General features: G+C 51.0%; 2 protein-coding genes across 4 annotated transcripts in view; one reads left to right on the top strand and one right to left on the bottom strand.

Annotated features, from left to right (window-relative positions):
• Sez6 (seizure related 6 homolog) overlaps positions 1–9,888 on the bottom strand; it is a 47,680-nt gene extending 37,792 nt beyond the window's left edge. For all 3 annotated transcript variants that reach the window (XM_026780133.1, XM_005349483.1, XM_005349482.3), the window contains exon 1: positions 9,669–9,888. In XM_026780133.1, the coding sequence (XP_026635934.1) occupies positions 9,669–9,723 (55 nt within the window). In that variant the 5' untranslated portion in view covers positions 9,724–9,888. The remainder of the gene's footprint in view (positions 1–9,668) is intronic.
• Positions 9,889–17,037: 7,149 nt separating this feature from the next.
• Positions 17,038–27,613, top strand: part of Pipox (pipecolic acid and sarcosine oxidase) — a 39,284-nt gene continuing 28,708 nt past the window's right edge. The window contains exon 1 of the mRNA XM_013347468.2: positions 17,038–17,216. The gene's annotated coding sequence lies outside the window, so the exon portion shown is untranslated. The remainder of the gene's footprint in view (positions 17,217–27,613) is intronic.

Below are 27,613 nucleotides of genomic sequence, written 5' to 3' on the forward strand. Positions count from 1 at the left end.
TTTTGTTTTTCGAGACAGGGTTTCTCTTTGGAGCCTGGAACTCGCTCTGTAGACCAGGCTGGTCTCGAACTCACAGAGATCCACCTGCCTCTGCCTCCCTAGTGCTGGGATTAAAGGCGTGCGCCACCATCACCCAGCGCTTCTTGATTTCTTAAGACATCTTTAGGTGGGAGGGGCAGTTACAACTTTTCTGCTATTGGTGCCCAACTCTAGGAACTGATAGAGATGGTGGGCAGAGTAGAGGATTATACTGTTACTGTCCACTTTCCTTCTGTATGCTCTGGGGTCCATTGACTTATATCTATCTCTTGGTCACTGTTTGCTGAGCATTGGAGAGTTAGGCTATGTGTGCCCATCTGTGAGAGTGTCTGTGTGTGCATGTTAAGTGTGTGCACACATGAGCATACATGTGTATGTGCAAATGCCAAAGCATGAGTATATGTGAGTGGGTGCACGCGTGTATGTGTGTGGGCCTGTGGCTCGGGTGGGACTGGATGATCCGGAGAGCCCTACAGTGTCTGAGCACCTGCTATGCTCTGGCTCGGATCACTGCCCACTTGCACTATCTGGTGACATCCTTTCATCCTACAGGTGAGGAAGCTCAGATAGAAGGCCTACCTGTGGCAGGTGGTGTATGTGGAAGGCAGGCCTAGGGGTCTGAGATCAAGACAGATGGACAGATGTAGAGACAAGGAGCCTTTGAGTGCAAAGACAGGCTATGCCCAGAGGTGGGCCTCCTCTGAGGGAGCCAGGGCTGCCTCCCTTTTTGGTCCATTGGTTCAGCTCCTGGAACTGCTCTGTGCTCTCCCAGTTGAGGCCAGTTCCCAGGGCCAGTGGGAGTAGCCATGGGGGTGAGTTCTTGTTCCTGCTGGGTCTGGAGATAATGATTTGATAGTGGCCTTTGGGTAGAATTGAACCTTAGCGTGGGCCTGACACCCCTCTAGGAAGTTCAAGGACCATATCAGAGGCTGCTGGATGCGTAGCTTCATCGGGCATGCCTGCCTTCTCTCTGCTTCTTGCTTGACCCTTCAGCCCCCCTCTCCATCTTACCCAGCTTCTGTGGGGAAGGTCAGGAGCTCTACCTTGCTTCCAGATGACCTAGGGGAGAGTCATTGGGAAGGGAGAGGTAAGCCCTGTCTTTGGGGACTTGGAGAGGTGGGAGTGAAGAGCAAAGAGTAGCCTAGCACCTTCTTCCAGCAGTTGCCGCTTGCCACCCACCATCTGTGGACTTGGTCACCCAGTGAGACAGTGTGGTGGGGAGACATGGGGACTGTGTTTTTGTGGGACTGAGGGAAGGGGCTCAGCTTGTGCGCACCTTAATCTATGAGACTCCCCAGGCTTGCCCTGTCCCTCCACTTCCACAGGCATCTTCAGCAGGGGAGGAGGGAGGGGCAGGGTTGCTAAAAATAAAGGCATCTCCTCAAATTTCATTGAGGGGGTCAGTGGAGCCCAAGATTGGGGAGAAAGAGAATGGAGTAGGCCTATAGAAGGTGGGAGACAGCAGCCCAAGCTGAGTTGAGATCTACATAGTCCATAGGCCTCTGCCCTAGGATGTAGAGACAGAGGGACACCCAGGAGCAGATGGACAAGCCAGGCAAGGATGCAACCCAGGCTACTTGCATGTCTAGGCTGCTTTCTTAGGGTTGCTGGCAGCTCACCCCTCACCCCCATTCTCTTTCCCCACCCAACCTCGTTTTTGACCTCCAAGGACTCTGCTGAGCTGGGTGGATGGACACCTCAAATTAAGAGAGTTAAACTTTCTCCCTGTCTCTTCCTGTTTCTGTTGCTTGAAGTTCCGGGCAGGGAAGGCCAAGGGAGTGCCAGAGTCAGTGTGAGGTTACACGTACTGCAGGACTCAGACTTGGGACCAGCGGGTGGTTGGAGCCTCAGAAGCACCACCTTGACCTGAGTAACAGGCTGTCGTAGTCCGGGCTGTAGGCGGAAGGGGATTGAGAAAGGTAACTGGATAGTAGGATAGAACAGGGCTCTGCCACAAGTTGGGGGGCTGAGTGGGCAGCGCAGGAGGGAGGAGAAGGAAGTCTGGAGGAATAAATGTGCCGTGCCCTGGCTTACTGGACGCCTCCTTCACACTTCCGCATGGAGATAGCAGGGGGTCTTTTATCTCAAAATGTGACTTTCCTCCTGTTTCTTTAGCCAGCCATAAAATAGGGTGTCTCGACAGGAGGGGGACCGCCAGCTGTTGGACCAGATGTTTCCAATCACCAGCACATCTCCTGGCTGGATATAAATAATGTCGACGACAACTTCGGCAGAGCAGTGTGCCAGGTGAAGACCCTTAAAAGGTCCACAAACCCAGGCTCTGTCCTTTTGCCTTAGTTTTATCTTGCTGGAAGACCTTGTTCGGCTAATGCTTGCCCATGACCAATAGCCCAGCCCTGACCCCGGCTTCCTGGGTCATCAGGTCCAGCCTCTCCAGTGACTGCCTGGTAAAGAGGCCCCTGTCTTGGTACCCTGTATCTCTCTGGCTATTGGAGGACCGCCTTCTCAAAGAGGGATTCTAGTCGCTTCCCAGTCCCTACCCTCTCTGATTTCCTTTGATTCTATGCTGTCTACAAAAGAGGCCTGACAGAATCTGGTACCATGAATTCCCATTGGCACAGGGAGATGACTTGATTTACCCAAGGTCACCTAGACACCCAGAGCCAGCCCAAGGTTTAAACCTGGGCCCTAACTCTCTGATTAGCTCTGTGTGGTTGGAATTTTTCCTGAGCTGCAGTCTGGCTCTCCACACTGCCTGTTTCTCCCACTCCCCAGGCACTGGGGACTCCCTAGGCACCTGCTGGCTTGTGGGACCCTGGCCAGACGCTCAGCAGGTGGCTGCTAGAGGGACAAAGAGGCTGGTGATCAGAGCTGCGAGGGAGGAGGGAGCAGGGAGAAGCTGAGCGGGGACAGTGTAGCTGAGTCTGGTCTGAGAATGGGGAGAGCAGGAAGAAAATAGCCTATAGAGAAGATGTAGGGGTGCTCGGTGGTCCAGGGGCTTTCTAAATTTTGCCCTCTCTGCCTGATGGGAGGGAGGGGGCTTGATTGTAAAGAGAAGAGCCTTTGGGTAAGGGAGAAAAGGGGTGAAAGGGGCCTCCTAAGGACATGATTAGGTTACTACCAGGGTATGATAATTCTGGTTAACCCCTGGGGCATACACTTTGGGGGTGGAGACCCACAACTTGGATTATATGCAATGTATTTGGTCTGGTGACAAGCAGGTGGGCCCCTGTACCATGTAACCCTGTTGAAAATTACAGGGACACCCAGACCCAGCAGAGATGGGAAAGTTTTGATGAAGGACTTCCCTCATGGCCTGACCTGAGGACCCCAGAGACTTTCTGGCCCTTCACAGAATGAGATGGTAATTTCCTGCCACAAGTGAGAAAGTGAGGTACAGAAGGATTCCTGGCCAGGAGTCATCTGTCCTTCTGGAGTCCAGGGTAGTTGGATCCTGTAGGTGTCATTTGTCATATCTAACTCGTTCAATTAATATCAGAGGAAAAAAAAACCCAGAAGTCTCTGGTCTAGCTAGAGAGGTAGCAAGAGCTGATCTTATTTATTAAGGCTGTAGCTTGCCCCTAAACTAAACTAAGTTCCTTAAGGTCAGGGTTTGTGTTACAGTCTATCTTTTAATAGGTGCTGTATAGAGGGGTTGTTGAATGGAGAATGGAAGGATGGGCAAGTGGACAGCTGAGTTCGTGTTGGCTAGCTTTTCTGGGTGATCAGGAAAGGGGAGGTGGGAGAATGGAAACAGACAGAAGGACAGTCTGTAAAGGCAGGACCAGTTAAGTCCTGTATGGTGGTAGGGTGAGGACGCTTTACCCAGCATCCTCACTGCATCTCCTCCCCTCCTTCCCATGCTTACTCAGTCCCTGCTCATCTCCTGGCAGAGCCCCTGGTTCCTGCTGGTCTCAGCCAGGACCTCCCACCTCACCCCTTCTCTTCCTGCCAGATGCCCTGCCAGCAAGGCTGCGTGCAGGCTCTGCAGCAAGAGCCTGGGATTGTTGTTGGAGACGTGGCAGGTTTGTTTGCTCCCAAGCCCTCCGAGAAATCTCAACAATCAATGGCCAACAACACTCTGCCTGCAGCTGCATCATCGATCTTCTCCCTGGAAGAGCTGGCGGCTGGACGACAGGTAGGTAGTTGGAAAGAAGCTGAGGAAGACTTCAGCCTTCCATCTGGGGAATGGGCCTCAATAAAGGCTGAGGGGGTGTGATAACCCAAGAAGCCAAGACAAGCGGGACCATTCCTCTTATTTACCAAGGTCCCCAAAGGACAGGAGTTACTACAGACCTTTGGGCCAAGATATTTCAGTCCTTTGCATTAAGAATAGGATGATAAAATGTCTGTAACCTGCTATATGATAAAGACTGGGAATAGACATCACCAGGAAAGCAACTGTCAAGGCCAGAAGTGTGCTAGAAGAAAGTTATGGACTATTTATGTCTCGAGTCTGTCAGACAATATGAGCTTGAACTTGGTCTATGAAAGGCAAGGAATAGCTTCTATTTCATGGAAATGATAGGAAAAGCAATGAGCGGATGTCTATAAAGCACACAGGGAACCTGGCATGTAGTCGGTCCTAATAAACATTTGCTGTTATTGTTGCTGCTTATATTATTTGAATCGTGGCATTCCGGGTTCCTATTTGCCTACATTACCACTCTTCCCTAGGCTAGAGGAGACGGTCCTGGCTGAAGCAAGACCTTGAAAAATGGGCAGGCATTTTGGGGTGTCCTTCCTGTTCAGGGTAAGTGGCTTGTTCGCTCCCAACCTCTCACTGTGAACATTAAATCCAAGAGGAGTAGAAAAGGCTTGATCACTGAAGCCTGGGCTCCTGTGGGTGAGGCTGTTCTCTGGGCCAGTCCTCACACCTTGAACAAACCATGTTTGTGCTGTGAGCAAAGAAATGATGTGCTGAGTACTTGGAGGGCTGTACCCCAACACCTGATGTTTTTAGGAGCTGAGAAAGCTTCACGGACCCACATTACTATCTAGATTATCCTTAGACTATTCCATCCAAGGGCATATCTGATCTCAGAGCTCCTATGTGATGGTTTCCGAAGCCTGGCTGGGTGAGTGCACTCAGGAGCCCCTGTCCTTCAGTTCATATAAGGCTTCCCTCTCAGCCAGATATGAATGGCAATGGCCGGAGGGGCTTTGAAAGGCCAGCCCTGCTGTGATTTCTGTGTTGATTTCTAACCGTGCAATTCTTACAAATTTCTTAACATGCATTTACTGTGTGCCCCGTGCTAGGCCCCGAGCCACTGGGGACATAAGCGGCGGTGGCACTAAGGGATGGACTGAGAAAAAGCTTTACCACATTAAGAATGGCCATCAGGCCCCGCCTCCCAAACCACCTAAGGCTGATGGCATGACAGCTTAATTCGTAGCAGGAAAAAAACTAAGTAAAGGCTGTAATTTACAGGCGGAATAATTGGCCAACTGTTAGGAAAGGGGGGGAGCCCAACATACAGTCTATGTAAAAATAGTGTGCTTGCTATGCAAACTCAGCTTCATGATGTAGTCCCAGCTGCCAGAGGCCTGTCACTCCATTCTAGCCAGGAAGCTGACCCCTCAGCTTCTCCCAAGTCGGGATTCAGTAGCTGCCCAAGATAGACTTACTAGTCTCCTTTCTGCGTTGCTGCTACTGGAAGGAGCTTCAAGCAACCAGCAAAGGCTCCTGATCCAATGGTCTGGGGACCAGATGGGGGCAGCAAACAGACAGTGGGGACATGGACAAGTCCTCTGACCCAGGCTGGAAGACACACCATAGAGCAGATGCCTTGTGCCAATTACCGAAGTACTAGTAAAGCCATGCTTGAAGCCTGAAGTAGACTAACCAGGCTGGCCGAGGAGGAGGAAAAAAACAGAAACAAATACAGGTAGAAGGAGCATGAGGAGCCCAGAAGCTGTTGAGCACTTGGCTCGTCTGACCAACGGATGCAGAGATTCCTTTGCCCCGGCTCTATTAGTCATCTTTCTGGTATGGTGTTGTTCCTGTGGGAACTGGCCTCGGAGACCTCCTTGCACCTGCTTTCTACCTCCTGGCTATGGACTGGGTCTGGCAGCTTCTCCTCTTCTAGGTGACTCTTGTTTATAGAGCTTAGCCTCTCATAGGTGAAAAACCAGGCTTGGCAAGCATGAATTTCATGCAACCTTACACTGAAGGCTCCAGAGTAGAGGTCTAGTGAGCCAAGGATGTGGCAGCCTGGGCTCTTCACCATCTGGACCGAGAGGTTCCTTTACTGAAGCTACCCCTGGCTACCGTTCCTTTTCTCTCTGGGGAAGTTGGAGGGTAGAATAATAAACCTGGTTAGCTCTGCCCAAGTAGGACGCAGGAGTCCTAAGCTGAGCCCCACCTAGAGCATGAGCTTAACTGGAGCTAGGAAAGACGGAGATGAGAAGGGCTGGAGGAGGCTGGAGGGCCTGGACTGGGTGAGAGAGAGGCAGCCTTTCTGACAGGCAGACACGTGTGTGGGGAGGGGCATGGAAGCTCGGTTTCTAATTAAGCCTCAGTCCCATTGTCTTCTTGCTCCCCATTAGAGCCCCACAGCATCCCCAAGGCATTTTAAGCTGCCACCCTGCTGAGAAGGCTGGGATGGCCGCCAGGGCCTGCCAAGCTTGATTCACTTAGGTCCGTGAGGGGCAAAAAGCCAGCTCAGAGTTCTCTTCCTCTCAGGGCGGGTCTCCTCAAAAACCCAGCAGGGGTTCCCTGTCTGCCTGCCTGACACGTCCACCTCCGGATCTCTGAGTGGAATCTAAGCTATCTCCCCAGCAAAAGCCCTCATCCTGAAGTACCAGGCTAGAGAAGGAAGCAGGATTCCTTCTGAAGCAGCCCCCAGACTCAGCAATCTGTTGTCAGAAGCCAGTACCAACCCGAGTTCCATCCCTAAGCAACAATTAGCATTTTAGGTTAAGTCAGTCAGAGGCTGTTAGCCCTTGCATCAGTGGGGATTCTGGAAGCCAAATCCTTCCGTTTTTTTTTTCTCCCACACATTATCCCCCAGTTTTTGGAAGAATAAGCAACTGAGGTTTGCTATTTCTGGTTCCCCCCCATCTTTCTACCGCACTCTCAAGAAAGCTTAGAGAGATGGAACCCTGGGTCCAAGGTCACATAACTGTGGAGGCAGCTTCTACACCTGGAGACCTAATCCCACCCTAGTCTTGGCTGCTTTTACCTTCACAATCTCCCCAGGCCACATTCACACACGCAGAGTTTAATTAACTTTATTGATATTCAGAAATTAAGAGAATGACTAAAGGTAATTGCTCATTAAAAATCATTAAACTGACACAGCAGGCCTAGGCAGGCCTGGCTCCTGCTGAACTGTCTTCTCCCCCACTGTGACAAGACCTCCCTGGCACTCCCCAAGGGTTGGGAGGACGTCCCATAGTCTAACGCCTGTCATACCTGGGACCAATTAATCCAAGAGCTGCAAAAGAAATGGGGAATTGAGCCCTGGGGCGGGGGAACTGCCCATCTCCTTGGCTTTCAGGGCGTCTGCCTCCCCTGGACTACCGAAGGTTGAAGGTTCAGGCTGCGGCTGACTGACTGCATCATGTGGTCTGAGTCCCTCTTTTGAGCCTGAGGTCTCCCAGGCTGCCAGGCTACAGGGCTACATCCTCAGGCTGAAAGATTTCCAGCCTAAGGCCTTTACTCCCCAAATCTCTCTTTTATGAAAGTCTCCAGGAGCCCCAGAAAGCCAAGTGAGCTGCCTCCTGTGAGAGGCAGACTCTGATGTGTAACCTTTCATCTTTGTCGTAGAGGTAAGGGCCCCCTGGCCACCTAGCTCTGGGTCCAGGCTCTCTCACCTGCCAGGCTTGCCACTGCTTCCAAATCTCTTTCTTCCTATGGAACCCAACAGAAAGAGAATCCAGCCCTGGACAATCTAATGAATCCCAGAAGGACACTGGCTGGGCGAGTGGGTAAATTCCTCCACACCTCCAGTCTAGGCTGGACTGTGAGGCATACACAGGTCTCTTCTCTCTTTCCAACCTGCAAGGAACTGGCTGGCAGAGGCTACACCTTCACACTAGGGGCTCAACACCCAACACTCAGAGCTCCTGAAGTGCTGACATCCTGGGACCTGCAGACCCCAGACCACACTCACACCCTCAGACAAGGACTCCATTGCCAGAGAACTGACACAGACTGTGTGCCCCAGGGAAGTAGCCAGGATGTGGCCAGACACCATACAGATCTTGAATTCAGAGATATCCTTAGATTGTTCGCCCAGGAGATGGGTTTCTCTTCATCCATTTTCATCCCTGGATTGGGGCTTGTGAAATTCTCCCTTCTCCCAGCAAGGTGAATATACAACCCCAAGTTTTCCTAGCCCTAGGAGGAGCCAGGGTGGGCAGCCAGATGGGCTGGGCAAAGACATGGTCTGCTTGTGGGTAGAGCTCGAGGTTCAAAGTCAGGCTCCAGTGCCTCCAGGGCAGGAGAACAGCTGCCTAGTACCATCCCAGCCCAAACCAGCCATAGTCGGGATGATCTGATCTCCAATCTCTGCCCCCCCCCCCGAAGCCGGAGCCCGAAGGTTAGAAATTCCCCTTCCTCCCTCCTCCACAGCAGAAGCTACGAACCGTAACCAGATGGCGAGGGACTTGGAGTCCCAAGTCCAAGTGCGGTTTCGCGGACCCCACCAAGCGACTAGTAAAAGCCGAGAAGGACCTGAGCAATTGTAGACTCCGAGAACGCTTGCTTCAGATTAGATTAGCATCTTTTCTGCTTCTCATTCATCTTCCCTCCAAACTCCCTTGCTGCCTACTCCAAGGCCAAGCTTTTCATGACCGAGACCAATGAAGTTGGGACTTGACTCGGAGTCCGGGGCTGGGAGTCCGGGCTGGGTCTCCGCCAACTAGTCTGCCGCTCTGGGGTCGATAGGACCCGGTGGGAAGGCAGACTCCGAGGGGGGTAGCACTCCGGGCATGTGAGGGTGTGCATGTGTATGTGCAATAAAAGAATTTCGGGGAGGACAGCCAGTCGCAGGACCCCAGTTGCTGCAGTCCAGCGAAGAGAGAGGGGGAAGGACAGAGGGTTCCCAGGGTCCCCCAATGTCTCCCCAGAATTGTGCTCTAGGTTCCAATTCTGACATTTCAGAGCCATGGCGATGAGAGGTGAGAGGTGATCAAATCTCAGGTTCTGCTACCACCGGCCCGGTTCCTCTGCGGTGAGAATGAGAGTGGCCCCAGACTTGGCGGCAAAGTCGAGCGAAGTTTGGAGAGCGGCAGGGGAGGCAGAACGGCAGGCTGCCAGCTGGACTGTCCGGACTCTGCACCCGCTATCCACCCCCCAACCCCCCGCAACGCGCCTAGGCGCTCCTAGATGCCTGGAGTGGAGCGAGGTAGCGCACGGGTGAGCGAGTGTGTGCGGGGAGGGGGTGGCGTGATGAATTGCAGCAGAGAAATCCCATTAGATCCGGGGAGATGATTAAAGGCGAGGTCTCGGCCGGGAGCGAATGGCGGGAGCCGCGACAGCTTCCCGCCGGTGGAGCCCGCGCCCCGCCCGGCTGGGTCGGCGCCGGGGACAGCGCAGTCGGCGGGACGCGGTGTTTGGGAGGGACAACAAGACGCGCTGAGCGAGGCGCCGGATCCTGCTTTTCTACCCCTGGGAGTCCGCGCCCGCCCCCGTCCTGTGGCCAGACGCCGGGGTCCCTTACCGTGAGCCAGGAGCGCCAACAGCGAAGGCAGGAGCAGCAGGACTGCTGGGTGCATGGTGCTGCTTGCGGCCGCGCCCCGGATCGGGGCCGCGGCAGGGGAACTAGGGACTAGGAGAGGGGTGGGCAGGGGGGCTGAGTCGGTCCCCGGGAGAGCAGCGGGGCCGCCGCCGCCAGCGCCTGACAGAATCAGCACCACGGCCAGCGCCTGGCGTCGGCGCCGGGGTTCGCCGCGCGGGGCTGGGGGCGGGGGCGCAGGAGGTGCGGCTTACCGTAAAGTCTCAAGCAAAGGCGCAGAAGACCCAGCGGCAAGAGCACAGGCTTCCGAGCCACGCCAACCCTGGAGAAAGGACTGCCCTGCTAATGTGGCACACACTCTCCGCCTTCCCAAACTGCCCACGCCCAGCCAAGCTTGTCACTCTCTCCCGGGCTAGCAGCTTCCCAGGGTGTTAGGTTCTAATCGGATTCTCCATTAAGGAGAACAACCCCTCCCCACCTTTCCCCACCCTATCCTCGTACCTGAAGGCTCCTAGGATGACCGGGGAAGGCGCACATCAGTGAGGCAGCTGGTGAGGCCCGCCTGCCCTTGTGGCAGCTCCATCCCGGGCCGATAATGAAGACGGCTTTTGAGCGTACAAAGGACAATAAATTATTACTTTGCGCTCAATAAATGCCGGGGCTCCAGGCAGCTGCATCAGCAGCAAACTGTGCTCACAGAAAAGCTTAATTATCCTGATATTATAGTTAAAAGCCAGCGGCACTTGTGTCCTGGGGAGACATTCTTCACTTGGTAGGAGGCAACCTGGGTCAAGTTGTGGGATGCTAAAGGTAGCACCCTCCGTCCCCATGCCGTCCCGAATTTCCAGACTCTCTTTCTCTATTTCCTCTGTGGAACCAGAACACAGACGCAGTGACACAGAGCTTTTTTGCCAGTACCAGCTCAGGTTTTGGAACTGATAGAGAAAATGGGACCCGCATGAGTATCAGGGGTCTTTACGGCTGTTTTAGTTTTAAATTTTCATTTAATTGCTTTTATTTTCAGTGCTAGGAACCAGGGCCTCCCACACGATCTCATACTTCATAAAAAGGTGCTCCACCACTGAGCTATATCTCTAGCCCACCAGTATTGTTTCAGATGGAGGGAAACTTGAAGGAGGGGCAGTAACCAAAAGTCTATCCCATTCAATCATGTGGAAAAGTAAGATTCTATGACTATTTGTGATCTGAGGAACCCCAGCAAGCCACAGGCCAACATCAAGCTAGTCATAATTGTACAGAACTTGAGCCTGTTATTTAGATCCAAGGGACCACGGTTAGGTCAATAGGACACTACCGTGCGAGTGATGTTAACATCTGTAGAGGAACCAATCATTTGTCCACTGCATTCCCTCCATCTTACCCTGGAAGCAGATGGCTTCTAGCCAGGTGATAGCACACAACTTTAATCCCAGCATTCGGGAAGCAGAGGCAGGTGGATTTCTGTGAGTTCGAGGCCAGCCTGGTCTACAAAAGCTAGTCCAGGACAGGCTCCAAAGCTACACAGAGAAACCCTGCTTCGAACACCCCCCCCCCCCAAAGGAAATAGGTGGCTTTTGTCCTAAGTGTTATTCCTCGGATCTTTTGGTCATTGTGGTCTTCCAGCTCTGCCCCTTTGATTCTCTGTACATTCTCTTGTGGGCTCTGGGGAGCCACCTTGCCTGGTGTCAGGAATTCCAAGCACCAAGTGTCATGCGGAATTACCCTAGGAAGATGCTGGGAGAGGGTTTTTGGACAGCTGTTTGGAGAAGTGAAGAAAAGGGGGAGAGTAGCAGAAGGCTGGGAGGAGGGAGGCTTTTAAGGAAAGGATCTGAAGTAAGGAGAAGCCAGGAAAGAGGGGTGGAGGGGAAGGAAGACAAGAATAGCCAAAAGAATCGGGGAACAGGCACAGAAATGCCTGTCTGAAGTCTGGAAACTAGCAAGAATCGTGAGAGCCTGCCTTTCTTCCTTGTAGGTATTCCCTGGGCCCCTCAGGACTACACAGCTCTGGGAAATGGGCACAAGCCACAATGCAGGTTGAACCTTATACATCTGGAAGGTTCATAGTGACTTAAAGGCTGCTGCTGGTCTCACTCAGTTGTCCTGACGGTGAGACTCCAGATGGACTGGGTACTGTTTACAAGAAGGAAGGCAAGCAAGCTCTCTGGGAACCTGCAATATGACCTTCCTACTGCCTGAGCATTCAGGAGGGTCCACTGGAGACTACAGTCCCAGAATACAGGCTCTGCCCTGAACCCGGAGGATGGTTTGTACTGTATGACTGGAATGATAGCAAAACTTGCCATGGCTCTTTACTAGAGATCTGGTAAACATGGCTCCTGTGGAATGGTCATGCAAGGTTGAGGCAGAGCCTGGACCAAGCTAGGAAGCATTTTTTGGTAAGCATCTTTTCTCATGCTTTCCAAAGGGTCCATTCTTCCTAGACCTTGGTATTACCCATAACCTAGGACAATAGAGTACCCAAGGGGACATTAATCTATACTCAAGGTTTACAATTTGAGAGTTTACTCAGTTCATACGTGCACTGGAGAGCGGCATGGGCTGGTGACATGGCTCAGTGGGTAAAAGGCACTTGCTGTCAAGCCTGGCTAGAATTCTATTCCCAGAACACCTACATGGTGGAGGGAGAGGAGAAAACCAATTCCTGTAAGTTATCCCCTGGCTTCTGCACACACACACATACAAACACACACACACACACACACACACACACACACACACGGCACGATGGCGTATGAATGTTGTGAGATTGGGAGAAGGGGGCATTGCTTTAAGTCAGTGAGGGCTTCCCACGGCAGATGGGTGAAACCAAGTTGAATCTGCCTTACTCAGTGAATGGAGTAGGAGGGCATCCAATGGAAGGAGGACAGAGTGGGGGTGTGGTTTATGTGGCCAGCAACATGAGGGAAACTGCCAGATAGCTGAGGTCAGTAGGGGGACTGGTTCCATAAGGCTGAGCCCCCATAGGAAAGTGTGAGGAAGGGCTGGGGTCATCTGTGGCTTGGCTGTAGGAGGATTTTTGGTCAGCTGAGTGACAGGTCATTCTTGGTTGCTACCTTCCAGGGGTTACTTCATTATGAAGGTCTACAAGCTAAAACATGTCAGCCTGGCATCCTTTGGGTGGGTTTCAGGCACTGTTAACAGTGGGAAGAATGGTACTTCACTGCTAACCAGGAAGAAGGTTAGGGTTGAAAGCTGGGGGGAGGGGAGTGGGGGGCTCCTAGTCACTGCCCAGATAGGAGTGGGTCTCTAACCACATCCCTAGGGAAGTCAGCCTCACTTCTCCAGTTCTAAACAGCCTGTCAACTCTCGGGGTCACAGGCACATTGGTGACTTATTTTGAAGTCTCTGTTGGGATAGCACTTGCTTTCTGAGCAAGAAGAGGGGGGAATCCAAATCCACTCTTCTCCAAGACAACTTTCAAAGTAGAGCTTCCAAAGAGGTTAGGGTTTTAGGGGGGCAGAGAAGGAGGTTGCCACTTTATCTCAGGGGCTGTAGGGTCACAACTTTCTATTTACTGCCACCATCTTCTTGGAGTAAGTCCCTAGACTCAGTGACTTCTGGTATGGCCAGGGACATGCCTGGTTTCCTGGGTTACCCAAAGTCAATCAGCCGAAGGTCCTGGCTCTGAGCATTCGCCCCCACTCCAAGAATGGGACCAGATCACTGCGGCAGGAGCCTTGGGTGCACTGAGACAGCAGCAGAAAATGGTTTGATGTGAACTACTTTCCTCTCCAAACCCAGTCCTCCAGCCTGCCCACCACCCCCAGCCAAGGCTTTTGATCCTCCACAGTTCCATAAATGTTTAATGCCACTAGCTGGGCAGAAATGAGGCAGGTGCTGGAACATGCAGACTGGAGATAGGACTTGAGATCTATCCCGTTGGCTAAATTATTTGTACGTAGGAGTCCTGGGATGGGTGGGAGGAGGCCCTCCCCCACCGTGTGGAGGGAGAGGTCCCAGGGTTCAAGTTTGTGGTACTAAGAAATGAAGTTCTTTGAAAACCCCAATGGGGCTGAAACTAAAATGAAGAATCAATTGTAGAAGCCCAATTCTCGCCCCTCCCCACTTTCCCACCCCTGGTTTGATTGAAGGAGAAAGATGGAAAGTTAAATGACAATCAAATGCAAATACAGCTCAACAAACACCACAGCAATTACCAGGCTCAGGAAACACATGGCTTTTGCAGGCAGCAGGGGTTGGCAATTTGGAAGCCTGGGCCTGTGCAGAGGTGACGGGCATGGGGCTATTTTAATGGACAGTTAAATAGATGCAAAAGCCTTGCATCTAGTTTGCATACATGCTGATGAGTGGCGAACAGGAACCCAGGGAGCTTATGCTACCTTGCAGCTGCCTGTGGGTTGTTTCAGATGGGAAGGGGCCCCGAGTGCTTGGGAGGCAAAGCCAATTTGAACGCCTGGCCAGTCTCTTCCATCCTATGCACAAGCTGGTGCTGAGGTGTGAGGATTGAAGTTGACAAGAGCCCACGGGGCCCTCCATGAAAGGGCTCCAGGCACTGGCCTTCCAACAACCCAGAGGCTCTGGTAAGAGTGGCCTTCTCCTCGGTATTTGCATAATGCTTTGCATCTCATTTGAATGCTATTAATTTGGTGTCAGGCTAGGTTGGCACAGTGTAAGAAAGAACAGCTGGCCTTCTCCCTCCCCTCTGTACCCCCGGGCTTACTCTTCACATAGCCCTCCCCAGCCTTGAAGACAGAGGCTTCTACTTCTACTCCCCTCTTCATATTCTCTGACATACGGAAAGTCTCTTAGGCAAACCAACTCCTGAAAGTCAAGGCCACCTATCTTGTGGCCAGTTGCAGAGTTATGATGAAGGAAGAAGAAATAGTCCCCAAGGGCATCCTTGCCAGATCCAGAGATACCATGGAGGATGCTGGGGGCCTTCGTCTCCCCAAGCAATCAAGGCAGCTTGGCTTGGAAAGTGTCCAAGGATAATAACCAAGAGAGGGAGGGAACAAAGACAGGTGAGAATCCCTGAGAAATATGGACGGCTCCAGAAATAAAATCCTCTGAACTCGGTTGTCCCTGCGCTTGAACTGACATAAAACATATCCACCAGAGGCTTGGGTTTACGGTGCTGCTCAGGGGCTGGGGACTCGATACCGGGCACGTGGTAAGCAAATGGGTCACCTGGTGGGTTAAACTCTGGAGCAGGTGGAAGAGGCCTCAGGTACACCATTTAAACTTCCTTGGTCAGTGGATGCCAGGGATTCCATGATAACCTGGAGATGGCGGCAGGAGAGTCAGGCTTGCCAATTGGTTGAAACATCTGGAAACATCTGAGTTCTGAGATAGGGATGTGGCTCAGTTTGTAAAGTGCTTGCCTAGCGTGCATGAGTCCCTGGGTTTAATACCTCATGCTATATAAGCTGGGCATGATAATTCGTGCCTATAATACTAGTCAGCCCTCAGATGGTAGAGATGGGAAGATCAGAAGTTCAAGGTCACACTCAACTATATATCCAGTTTGGGGTCAGTCTGGATTGTATGAGACCCAGCCTCAAAGCATTTTAGTTCTCTCTTGGGGGGGCCGGGAGACTGCAGCTGGATGTCCCCTCAGCTGTAGATGCTAGGGCCAGCACCACTCACTTCTGCTGATACAAGGCAAGAGAGGGTTGGTGTGAGCAAACATCCCAGACCTGTGGTTGACCCCACACCACCATCTCTGATAGTTGCTCAGCCTGGGCCAAGGTGAAGGCAAAATTGTGTTTGTTCTCCTTATGCCTGAGGCAGGACTGGGGGGTTGGTTTGGATAATATAGAAAAATAATCATGCCTCCTCTTTGCAGCAAACCCTGCTAAGAAGCTTTGCGATTGTAGAAGGCAAGGGCTCATAGCTTTTTACAGAAAGGTCTGAAGTATTTCCTCTTTAAAAAGATTGTCACATGCATTGAAAGTAAATTCACAATAGATCTGTCTATTCTCCATTTAAAGAAAGTCAGGCCCTGAGTTCAGAGGGTTTTTTTTTCTTCTTTTTCTTCTTTACCTTAAAAAATAATAATAGCTCCATTTATCATTTGCTGTTTGAGGGCATTAAGCCAGGGGATTTAACAACACCTTCATAACAATCCTATGAGGCAGGTACAAAGCTGTCATTGTCTCCATTGAACAGATAGGGACATTGAGGCCCCAGGAGACTTGGTGATTCACAACTACTTAACGTGCTATCCTGAGGAGGTAAGAAAGAAAGGGACCTATCAGTGAACCTCTGTGGGGCAAGCGGCAGAGGAGTCACAGGTTCCCTGGGCCTGGGCTTCTTGCCCAGAGTTCATCTGCAGGGGCCTAGGCCTACCTAGAGGGTCACCCAGGAGCAGAATCCTGGGGGGTAGCTGCTTGGAACCGGTAGGGACAGTTGGTTCTATAATTCACCCAATAGATATTCAGTTAAATGACCAGTGCTTAGCTGGGATCCAGAGCAGACGTCAAGTGCTTCATATCCTCAGAGACAGCACATGGAAGCTCTGGCTAAACGCAGAATGGGGGGATGTGGCCGTGTGGCAGAGAGTGAGGCACATAACATGGGCGCCAAAGCTTGTTTGGCCTCTGGGTTCCCCACGCGCCTCGCATCTGTCTCTCCCTCCGTTTGTCCCTCACTGCAGACCCTGGCCGTTCATTACTCTCTCAGTCACTGGCTGACAGAATGAGGAAGCCTTTATTGAGCACTTTGTGTATGCCAGAACCAGAGTCCTCCAGGAGCTCTCTCCAGCCTCTGTCAGAAGAGGGTTCTCATGTGCTGTGCTACAACATGGCTGTCTCTACAAGGCTCAGGAGGCCATTGAGATGCAGTGTCTGCCTTGAGCCTTGCAATCAGGGACAAGGGTGCATAAGCCTTTCAGGGAGATCTTCTAGCTACAGATCCTCCTGGTGTCTAACCCTAGTCCCTCCTGCTGTAGAAGTAGCCCACTTCCGACAGCCCCACAGCGTGGGAATGAGTTTCTGCTGTTCCTTTCCCTGGACCCTTCCTGTGAGTGTGGGCACAGTGCCGTCCCAGGAGACCCCAGGTGGAGTGTTAGAAGCTCTTGTTCTCCTCGTGGTCCCTAAGGAGCCAGCTGCAGGCCTGCCTCCCGCCTCTTCATTTTCTGCACAGAAATACAGGACAGAATTCTCAATGGTGCTCAATTCTAGCTGTGCACGCCCATCCCCGACTCCTCTCCTTGAACTACTTGTCCTCTGATTGTGACATCACAATGGTCTCTATGGCAACTGATTGTGAGGTCATTGGTCCTTAAAGCCACAGAGCCTGCAGGTCCAGACAATGCCTGGAGAAAAGGGAGGCTATAAATGCGCACGCAAGAGTGACAAATTCTTCTTCCACCAGAAATAGCAGAGCTTCCAAACCTATCCAGGGAGGACTCTGTTTGTCCATCCATCTTCAGTGGGGCCACAGTGGTGACTTACAAGGACAAAGTCTGTGAGAAAGAGACCCTGCTCATCCAGAGGCTGCAAGAAGAGGCCCGAGTTTGAGATCCCAGCCTCGTGCGTGCATCAGGTGCAGGTAAGAGTCTCCACTTCACTATAAAAGAAAAGCAGTGTCACCTGCCTTCCAGATGTGCATGCAGTGAGAAGACTCACAGGAGAGCATGACACATGGTTGGTAATCATTAAATACCTTTTATGTGCCCTGTCTCCTCTGTCCTTAGCCTGAATTTTTAATTTTAATTATTTATTTTTATGATTTATAATTTAATTATATATATATTTAAGGTGGGTGACATTGGTTAGCATCTTTTTGTTATGTATTTTATGTGTGTGTTTTACCTATATGTATATGTGTGGGTGTATATATGTGTGTGTGTGTGTGTGTGTGTGTGTGTGTGTGTACCACTTGCACAACTTCTGTTCATGGAGGCTAGAAGAAGACATCAGATTCCCCAGAACTGGAGTTACAGACAGCTATGAACCACCAAAGGGTGCTAGGAATCACATCTGTGTCATCTGGAAGAACAGCCAGTGCTTTTAAACACTGAGTCATCCCTCCAGCCCCATCACCTATCTGTCACTGGGCACTATTGCTGTGTGAAGATAGAGGGTGGTGTTTAGAACAGGGTTCAATTCCTGCCTCTGCTACTTCCCAGCTTTAAGCTACACCTCTGGACCTCAGCGTCCTTGACTATAAAATGGAAAATAGAAACAGTATTGTCTAGGCTGAAAGAAAACTGCTTGAGCAGGGCGGAAGGTCGGCTCTGTCTTGAGGGACCTTGCTTCTGCCTCAGTCACCTTCCAGGAAGTGAAGTGTGAGTTCCTTTGAGAGGCACCAGAACTGAAGAGCAGGGAGCCTCAGGACAGGCAGGCTGCCTCCATGCCAAGGGTCCCCGCCCCCTTTCTGGGTGTCCCCCCTCCCCCCCCCGTGCAGTACCCTGTGATATTACCTGTCTTAGTCCAGTCACGGGCTCCCTGCTGCAAAACGTCCATGACTCACTGATCTGCGAAGACCAGGCTAGGGCCTGACGTAGGGCAGGTGCTTAGCCATGGTTAAGGCTCAGGGAAGGCCAACAACAGACGAGCTAACGTTGTTTCTCTGAATACCCTGGACCAGGCTCTGTCCTCAGCATTTGTACAGTGGTCCCCAGAACAGTAAGTAGATGTGTATCACTGTTGTTATTCATTTTTCTTTGGGTTCTGGTGGTATTGGGGATTTAGCAGAGGGCCTCACACACATTAGGCAAGGGCTATGTCACGGGATGAGAGATGTGCGCCATCATGCCCAGCCTCTGCCTGTAAGTGATGACAATGAGGATGGATTACATTTGTTTATTTATTTAGTGTGTGTGTGTGTGTTCGTGTGGAATTTGGTCCTGTCCTACCTTGTAGATCCTGGGGATCAAACTTAGCTCATCAGGCTTGGAGGTAAGTAAGTACGTTTACCTGCTAATTCACCTCCCAAGCTCTCTGTTTTAAAATAATGGAGCACAGAGGATGAATGATTTACCTAATGTCACACAGATAGTAAGCAATGATGGAGTTAGCATTCAAGCCTTACACCTTATTATGATTACAATTATTATTCTTATTGCTACTACTATTATTAATTTTTTGGGGTTTTTTTTGTTTTTTAAAAATATTTATTTATTTATTTATTATGTATACAATCTTCTTTCTATGTGTATGCCTGCAGACCAGACCTCATAACAGATGGTTGTGAGCCACCGTGTGGTTGCTGGGAATTGAACTCAGGACTTTTGGAAGAGCAGGCAATGCTCTTAACCGCTGAGCCATCTCTCTAACCCCTGTTTTTGTTTTTTTCAAGACAGGGTTTCTCTGTAGCTTTGGAGACTGTCCTGGAACTAGCTCTTGTACACCAGGCTGGCCTCGAACTCACAGAGATCTGCCTGCCTCTGCCTCCCACGTGCTGGGATTAAAGGTGTGCACCGCTATTGCCTGGGGCTGTTTCTTCTTTTTTTTTTTAAGACGTGTAGACCTGGCTGCCCCAAAACTCCCTATGTAGATCAAATTGGTCTCAAACTCATTGCAATCTGTCTGTCTCTGCCTTCCAAGTTCTGGGTTCACAGACTTTTATCTTACTTTGTTTTTTTCTTTTAGATAAGGGTTTCATATATCCTAGGCTACCTGGAACTTGCTATTTAGCCCAGGACTTCTGATCGTCCTGCCTCTACCACTGGAGTCTGGGATTTCATGCGTGCATCGTCACGCCCGGTTCATGAGGTGATAGGGCTTCATAAATGCTAGGCAAGCCCTGCCAACAGGGCTTCAGCCCCCTCTGAACCCACACACTTAACTCCACTTTCCCCACAGCCCCACAGCCCTTGCCTGTCCTTTTGGTCCTATTGCCCAGGCTCTCTTCCAGCTTCCCCTCTTATCCCCTCTTCTGATCTTGTCCCAGGGCAGCTCAAAGAATGCAGATTCTCTGCTTGCCTCAGTCATGCGCCTCCCCCTTCCCTCAAGCCCAGCTTTTGGCTGCTGCGCCCCAGCAGGCGCCACCACCGGATCCATTGCTTATTTCAAGTCGTCCTAAAGCTTGTTGAGTTCTTAACTTATTAAAGATAAGCACATGGAAATAGGGAGCAAATCTCTTTATTTATGACATAATCTCCAGCCCGGAAAAGCGGCAGGAACAGTGTTGCCTATATTAGGGAACCAATAGGAAAAAAAAATCAATTAGATCCGCCACAGCATTTCCCTATTAACTTTCTTCTGATGTTTCTCTTAGGGCTGGTCGTGGGGGTCTCTGCAGCGGCCAAACAGGAGGAGAGAGGAGAGCTTTGTAGGGACAGGGGGTGGGGGTGTCAGAGGGAGGACAGTCGGGAGGGCTGTCAGGCAGACAGGAAGCCTCTCCATCCTTACCTTCACTGTGCAGACTTCAGCCAAAAAGTTCTTCTTAACTTCAGTGCTTCTTGCTGTGACTGAAAAACCCTTGTTTTCAAGGGTGGTGGGAGAAATCCCCCAGACTCAATAATTCAGGCCAACAGATGCAATCAGCAAGAGGTGTCTTTATTGATTACACAGGCGCCTGTGGGTGTAACAGTAGCTTAGGCCAACTGCACACCCCGGGCAAATTCAAACAGCCATATTTATAGGGAAAAATGATTACATAAGAGGGTAGTATAGCACAAGCATTTCATTGGCTCTCAAATTGGTGGGCTTAGCTCATCCTGGGAATGGCCCCATGTCTATTCTCGAATTTCCCCGAAAAAACATAAAGACAGATAAAACACCCTGCAGCGAGTTTACAGTTTAGATAGGATATCTTGGGGGGGGGGGTGGAGTATCCCAGTATCCCTTCTCCTTAGTCCCGAAAAACCACAAAGCTAGATATAGCACTTTGTCTCGCTCCTTAGCCTAGTCAGTGAGTCTGCAACCCATAGATATCCAGTTTTAGTATCGCCTGAGCTGAGGGGCCCAGCTAAATTTCAGCAAAGTTTAACATAGTACTTGGGCACAGGGGTCTTTCAAGTATGGGGGTCTTTCATGACTTCTGGGGGGTTCTGTACGGTGGGGGCTGGGAGTCAGCTGGGAATCTTTGCTTCTTGAAATGAACCCCAGATCAGACCACATTTCTGCTGGGTGAGGGTGAGGTCTTCTGCAGGACCCATGTGCTACACAGAATCCTCTTGGAGGTCGTGGGAACTGTTCCCTGTCTCTCAACCCACCTGAGGTCTCCAGGAGCAACTTGCAAGGGATCCCACAGGGGCAGGCCATTTCTGAGGTCTCCGGTGAGGGGGAGGCCCAGCTCCATGGCCACTCCAAATTTCATCTCCTCAAAACCAGCTCATCATAGCTTCGCTAGTACGTTTGCCAGGCGTGGAGCAAGCACCGAGGCGACACCCACTGAATTAACCAGTACTACAGTCCTTGGTTGAATGCCTACTCTGTGTCTAGGTTGAGAAGGGAAGGTGTTTATGGCCAGAAGTAGGGGTCCTCTGATACCCCCCGAACCGGAATACTGCCCAGAAGAGCCCTCTAGTTTTGTGCTGTCAGGTCTAGATTTTTGACACGGAGAAGCAACTTTGAGAAACCATTTTACAGAGGAAGAATCAGGCTCAGCGGCCGGGAGCTGGCTGGGGGGCAGGAGGTGATTTTGATGCAAGCATGAAGACCCGAGTTCCATTCCCTGTGCCTATGTAAAAACCAGGTGTGGAGAACACTAGAAAGATGGAGAAAGACGGACTTTTGGGTCTCGCTGGCTGACCAGCCTAGCCGAATCCACAAGGTGTGTGCCAGTGAGAGACCTAGTCACTAAAGATATATATATATATTAAAAATGTGGTTAGTACTCAATAAACAACACTCAAGTTTACCCTCTACATACATACACATGCTGCTCACATGCAAACACATACAAAGAAACAGACCCAAATGGAAGTAACCTAAGATGATAAGTGGATTAATATTGTGTGTCCACGAGGAAGTCCCTCTTGAAGTCTACCCTAAACCTTTCCTGTTTCAGCAGTGTTTACTCCTTCTCAGTCCCATGGAAGTTCTCACGCGTGCGGACTTCCCTCTGTCTAGGCATGTCCAGCAGCCGCACTTGGCATGTTGTTGATTCAAAAGGAATCTTAAACACAGAACCTCACAGAGGCCAGCCCTGCAGGGCAGGCGATGAACCCACCCTCTTCATGCCTGTTCATTATTATAATTAATATTGAGCTGGGGTTGGTGGTAACCTCGGCCTTGCTAGGTGTTTGGGCTGTTTCAGAAGCTTTTCCAGATCAATGACAGACAGCTTCGAATAGATAAACTCCCCGCCACCCAGACGAATCAATCGCAACACTGCCGTCACAACAAGCCCAAGAAATCAATCTGATTGCAAGCAACGCAACGTGGTAGCTCAGCACTGGGCAAGCTGGTTTAATTTCCATGCAGCTGAAACTCAGTTTCCTGTGCATGCAGGAGCATGCCTCTTTTCCAGCTGGTGCTCCACTCCCAGGCACAGGAGACCTACGGAGGGCTCAGGCCACGGGGCCAGCTGCATAGAGGTCCAGGTGACCTTCAAGTGGTTATGACTTTGAAACCCTTGAACCCCCAGGCCCAGAAGCAGCTGACTCAGACCCAAAGCTGGGAACTTTGCTGGCTTCAGCTCCAGTTTCTGCTGCCCGATGCAAAAAAAAAAAAAAAAAACCAAAAAACAAAAACCGAAACCCAGGCCTGGAGGCTCTTCTGGGCGGCCTCCCAAACAGGCACTGCAGAGGTGCGCTGCCTACCTCAGGAGCCATCGTAGTGACCTCGTTTGGTCTTGGAAACTGGGCTTGTCTAGCAGAGCGACAGCTCACCAGTCAGATGGAGTGATTTGGGGGTGCTTACTTTTTCCCTGGACACTAGGCTGTGTATTTTCCACACATCCTTTTGGAGTGCTAAGGATCAAACTCTGGGTTTTGCACATGCTAGACAGCTGATGTACTACTACTAAGTGACATTCTTTGCCCTTGGGTTTTGTTTTGTTTTTTGAATCAGGCTTACTACGCAACCCTGGCTGACCTTGAACTCATGAACTCACAGAGATCTAGCTGTGTCTGCCTCCTGAGTGCTGAGATTAAAAGGCATATGCCAGTTAGGCAATGGTGGCCCATGCCTTTAATTCCAGCACTCAGGAGGCAAAGGCAGGTGGAGTTCTGTAAGTGGAGTTGGAGGCCAGCCTGGTCTGTAAGAGTGAGTTCTAGTAAAGGCACCAAAGCTACACAGAGAAACCCTGTCTTGGAAAACAAACAAACAAACAAACAAAAAGGCATGTACCACCATATCCCATTACTCTTGAGGTTTTGAGACAGGGTCTTTGCTAAGTAGTCCAGGCTGCCTCAAACTTAATTTTTTTTTTTTTTTTAGTAGTAGCAAGGCTTGAATCCAGGGTCTTCCCCATGTTAATCAACTGCCCTGTCATTGAGCACTGCACAGTATACTTAGATACATAGACCTTTGTGTGTGTGCATGTGTATGTGTGTGTTTCTGTGGCAAGGGTGGGGGTAGTGGGGGCCAGAACTTGATGGAAGGTGCCTTCCTCTATTGCCCTCCACCTTATTTCCTGAGACCGACTGGATCGCTGAACTTGGAGCTCACTGATTGGCTACTCTGGCTGCTCAGCAGCACCAGAACACTGCCTGGTCTCCTCCTCCAGTGCTGGAGTTACAGGTAGTCTGTTGTGCCAGACTTTTCGGGGAAATACTGGGAATCCAAAGTCAGGTCCTCCTGCTTGAACTCCATGAGTGCTCTCCTATGTGCCCCCATTTGTATTTAAAAAACAAAACAAAGTCAAAAGACAAAGAAAAGCCAGGGTCTCACTAAGTGTCCCAGGCTGGCCTTGAACTCACTTTGTAGACCAGGCAGGTTTTGAACTTACTGAGTAGCTTGGAATTACAGACTTTTGCAAGCAGCCCTGGCAAGAAAGTCTTGAGTCAGGATTCACCTCACTGCAAAGGCGAGGCCACAAAAACAAAACCAGTTGGGGTCAGATGTCTGGGGGGCTTGGTGCCCTCACAGCCGCACCTCCAAAGCCCCCCTGGCACTGCCTCAGAGCATGGATGGGGGCTTCTCCGACTCCAGCAATGCTTGTGCCACACAGCCCTCTCAGCCTGCTGTGTCCATGGGGATGTTGGATGAGGTCACTCACATACTATTCTGCTCTGGGGTGGGGGTGAGTGTCAAGGCTGGGGAGAGGCCTCAGATCATGGAGGGGTCTTCTGTCCATCCTGGGGAGCATTGGCTGGGCTGGACTCCTGAGAGAGGCTCAGCAATGCAGAGTGACCATAACCACACAGGTATGGAGACCTGGGCCTGTGTGTTCTTTCAGGGGTAGGACTTCCCTTGGCTTGCCCTCCCTTCCCCTCCCTTCCCTTCTCTCTGCTCCCCAACTGCTGTTCTGCAGAAATCATCCAGCAGCCCTTTCACCCACCCAATACAGAACAGAAAGAGAGAAACTGAAGTTGAAGCTGGCTGGAATAGGCTTGGCCTCTGGGAGGGACTTCCTCATTAGCTTACGGTTAGGATAGGATGTTGTACTGGCTTCCGTGGAGGTTCTGGTGGGGTCATAGTTCAGCAAGGCTCCTGGGGACTTTCACATCCTGAAAGCTACTGAGAGGCAAGATGACCTCTGATTATGCCTTTGTCTTTTGTAGCTTTCGGGGTTTTGTTTTTTGGTTTTTTTTTTTTTTTAATTGGTAGTTTCTGCACATGGCTCTTAAAATAAGGGCATAGACATCGGACAGCACAGCTTCCCTCCTCAGGGGCTTGCGGTGTTACCCCTTTCCTATCTGGATGCACAGCCAGCAAAGAGGGACGCATGGCCGGTCCTTAGCAGTCCCTGCACACTCCCGTGTGCCTTGCTTTTGTCACCTGACAGTATATCTTGGCGATGACTGGGAATCAGTACATAAAGAGTGTCTTACTCAGGTGTCTTTTTATGGTCACAGCTTCTCAGGCGCACAGAAGTAATCACAGCTGGTTTGATTAGCTCAGATGTTGCCATTCACAACATCTCAGCCCAGAGAGGGCTGGAAACCTCTCCAAGGTCACGCAGTAAGGACTAGAGACCTGTTTCTGGAGCCTCTCCCTCTCAGATGTCCCCAGCCCCTATCCCCCTTTTTCCCAGCGCTGCCCAGGTGTCCAGAAGGGAGGTAGGGAGGAGGAGGGGCGTCTCTAATTGAAATGCATTGCTCGCTCAGGACCAGCACCTGGCGGGATGCGCAGCTAGAGTGGCGCGGTGCGTGGTGCGGAGGGGGCTGCCGCCTGGCGCCCACGTGGGTGCGGGAGAGGCCGGGTTGCTTCCCCGCAATCCGTTGCCGCTGCCGCGTGCTTCCCGGTAATGAGCTCCCAGGGCCCAAGGTGAGCTTCCCCGGCTGCTCACACGGCAGCCGCGTGCCACCAAAGAACACCGGTACTTTTTTTCTTCCCTGCCTGACAGCTCATTAGAAGAATTAATTTACTCCAGCGTTTGCAGTTTAAAGGACATTATTTACTGGTTAATTGTTGTTATTACAAAATGTTAAATATCATTATTTATTTCCCAAGCCCCGACAGCTTCCCTGACAGGAATTTATGGGTGATGCTGTCACTGGTGGGTGCCCTGCATAGGGACAGTGTGAAGGTGAGCCAGTTGCCTCCAGGCCTGGGTATCCTGACAGGGACGACTGTGCAGGGCCCATTGCCCTTTCTGCACCCTCTTTTCTGACCAAATGAGGAGTGGGAGGTTGGAGGGACTGAGCAGTTAGAGCCCCTATGTTTGCCTAAAGCTGCAGGGTGGGGGTCAAAGTGGCACTTGGCCAGAAGACAAGCTGCCAGGATCTTGGGTCCTTCCATTTAAAGGGTCACTCCCAGGCTGGGTATATAGCTCAGTTGCTAGAATGCTTTCAGGCAAGCCATTGAGGACGCCCTTTGTTTTAGTCACAACCACCACCTAAAACTGGACTTGCTGGATCACACCTGTAATCTGAAGACCTTGGAGGTGGAGGCCTGGAGATCAGAAGTTCAAAGTCATCCTCTGACTTCACACTGATTTGGAGACCATCCTGGGGTACATGAGGACCTTGTCTTAACAAACAAAAATAAAACCGATGAAAGGTTAATTCCACAAACGGGAAACCTTTAAGTTTCTGTCCTGAAATCACAGGGTTGAGGTACCCAGGTGAGTTGAGCGATGGCCCAGTGGAATGAGGATCCGAAGTAGCTGGGGGTGTGGGGCCTGAGGACCAGCCATGAATCTGAGTTGGGTCTCTTCGGGGGACTTCACATACAAGCTAAGATTTATGGCTTCTCTCAAAAAATCAGAGACTCTTGCCTCCCTTGACCCATGGTCAATTGGCAATGACCTTCAGGTCACTGGAGGGCAGAGCCATTTAAGGAATGTGCCCAGCTCTCTAGCCAGTGCCTGGCCCATCTTTTGTTTCCCCTCCAGGCTCTGTGCACATTTGAGTTTTCAGTCTGACCTTCTGTAATGGCAGCGTGGAGATAAAGAAATGGCTTCTGAAAGCCAGGGCCACACAGTCCTCTCTAACCACACTGCCTCTTTCAGACCTGTCAGCCCCCACGTCCACTGGGTCAGTTTGGAGTGGGTTCTGGCAGCCATGGGGCCTGGAACAAGAGGCAGCCCAGTGGGAGCTACAAAGATCATGACTGAATAAGCAGCACCCACGTATTCATTTGGCAAATTGTTTTTTTGAGGACCTTCTACGTGGTATAAAATGACGTGGGCATAAATTGTGCCATAAAGGAAGCCAGCCTGGGGAGGCCCTGTACAACTATTGCAGCACAGGCAGATGGAGACACTCAGGACGCTGTGACTGGCAGGTGTCTGTGGGGAGGGTAGGTTTCCAAGGGAGAGAATTAATACTTCACCCAGCTGGTGGACTGCCTATGTCCTCACTCCGACACTCACGTCTTATTTAATTCTCTCAACACGGCTGACTGAAAATAGCTGTCAGGGTCCAGGCGTAGCGGTGCAAGCCCGCGCCAGCACCTGGGAGATGAAGGCAGGAGGGGCAGGATCTCCTGGCTAGCCTTGGCTAGCAGACACCCTGTTTCATAACCACAAACAAACAGAAAACCAGCAAAACCAACAGCTGAGAATAGCTGTCAGCAGCCAGGTGTAAATAACAAGCCCAACATGTGGGTCTCGAGTTCAAGTCCACCCAGACTTGAACTCTATGTTCAAGGCCCTATGTCATTTCAACTGTCAAAGAGAAAATAACATAACCTGCCATCAGTTAATAAAATAATGGCTTTACAGGCCCAGAGCCAGTCTGTTGTGAGGATTTCTGTCCTCCCCCAGCTGAACGCTACAGGTCATTTGAGCCCTGGGGACTCTGGTCCAACCAGGCAGCATCTCTTGAAAGTCAGCCATTGACCATCGTCCATTTCTCACAACCCGTCTGTGGGGTAAGGCTGAATACCCTCATTTCACCAATTAGAGGCCGGAGATGCAGAGACTCTGGAGGGAGATGGGGCTGCTGCCCGAGGCTCAGCTCAGCCCAGGCAGCTCGAAGCTCCGACCTTACAGGCTGACTTCAAACGGAGGTCCTCTAGACAAGGCCTTTGGTCTCGGCCTCTCCTCCCCAGGACCCTGACAGCAGCAGGTAGCCTTAAGGAAATATACAGGCAAACCAAAGAAGATGAGAAGTCCTTTGAAAGAGAAAGGGAATGGACTCAGTGAAGCCCTTCCCAGGGCTGGGCCACAGATTAGCATAAAACTATTTCTGGACCACAGTCTGGTTTATTTTAGACCCTTCCTCATTTCCTTGCCTGGTGAGAAAGAGACCGGTACTCTGGGGGTGAATCCAGAGCGGATCCAGAAACCACAACCCGCAGAGTAGATTTTATGCAGTATCGGAGTCTTAGGGCTTGCCGCTCTTCATGGGTCTTCTCCAGCAGGTTTCTCATTTTATTTTATTGCCATATTAAATTAAAAAAAATTTTTCTATTCGTTTTTGGAATAGGTAATATGTACCCAAG

Source organism: Microtus ochrogaster, chromosome 7 (assembly GCF_000317375.1).
Source record: "Microtus ochrogaster isolate Prairie Vole_2 chromosome 7, MicOch1.0, whole genome shotgun sequence".
Classification (NCBI taxonomy): Eukaryota; Metazoa; Chordata; class Mammalia; order Rodentia; family Cricetidae; genus Microtus; species Microtus ochrogaster.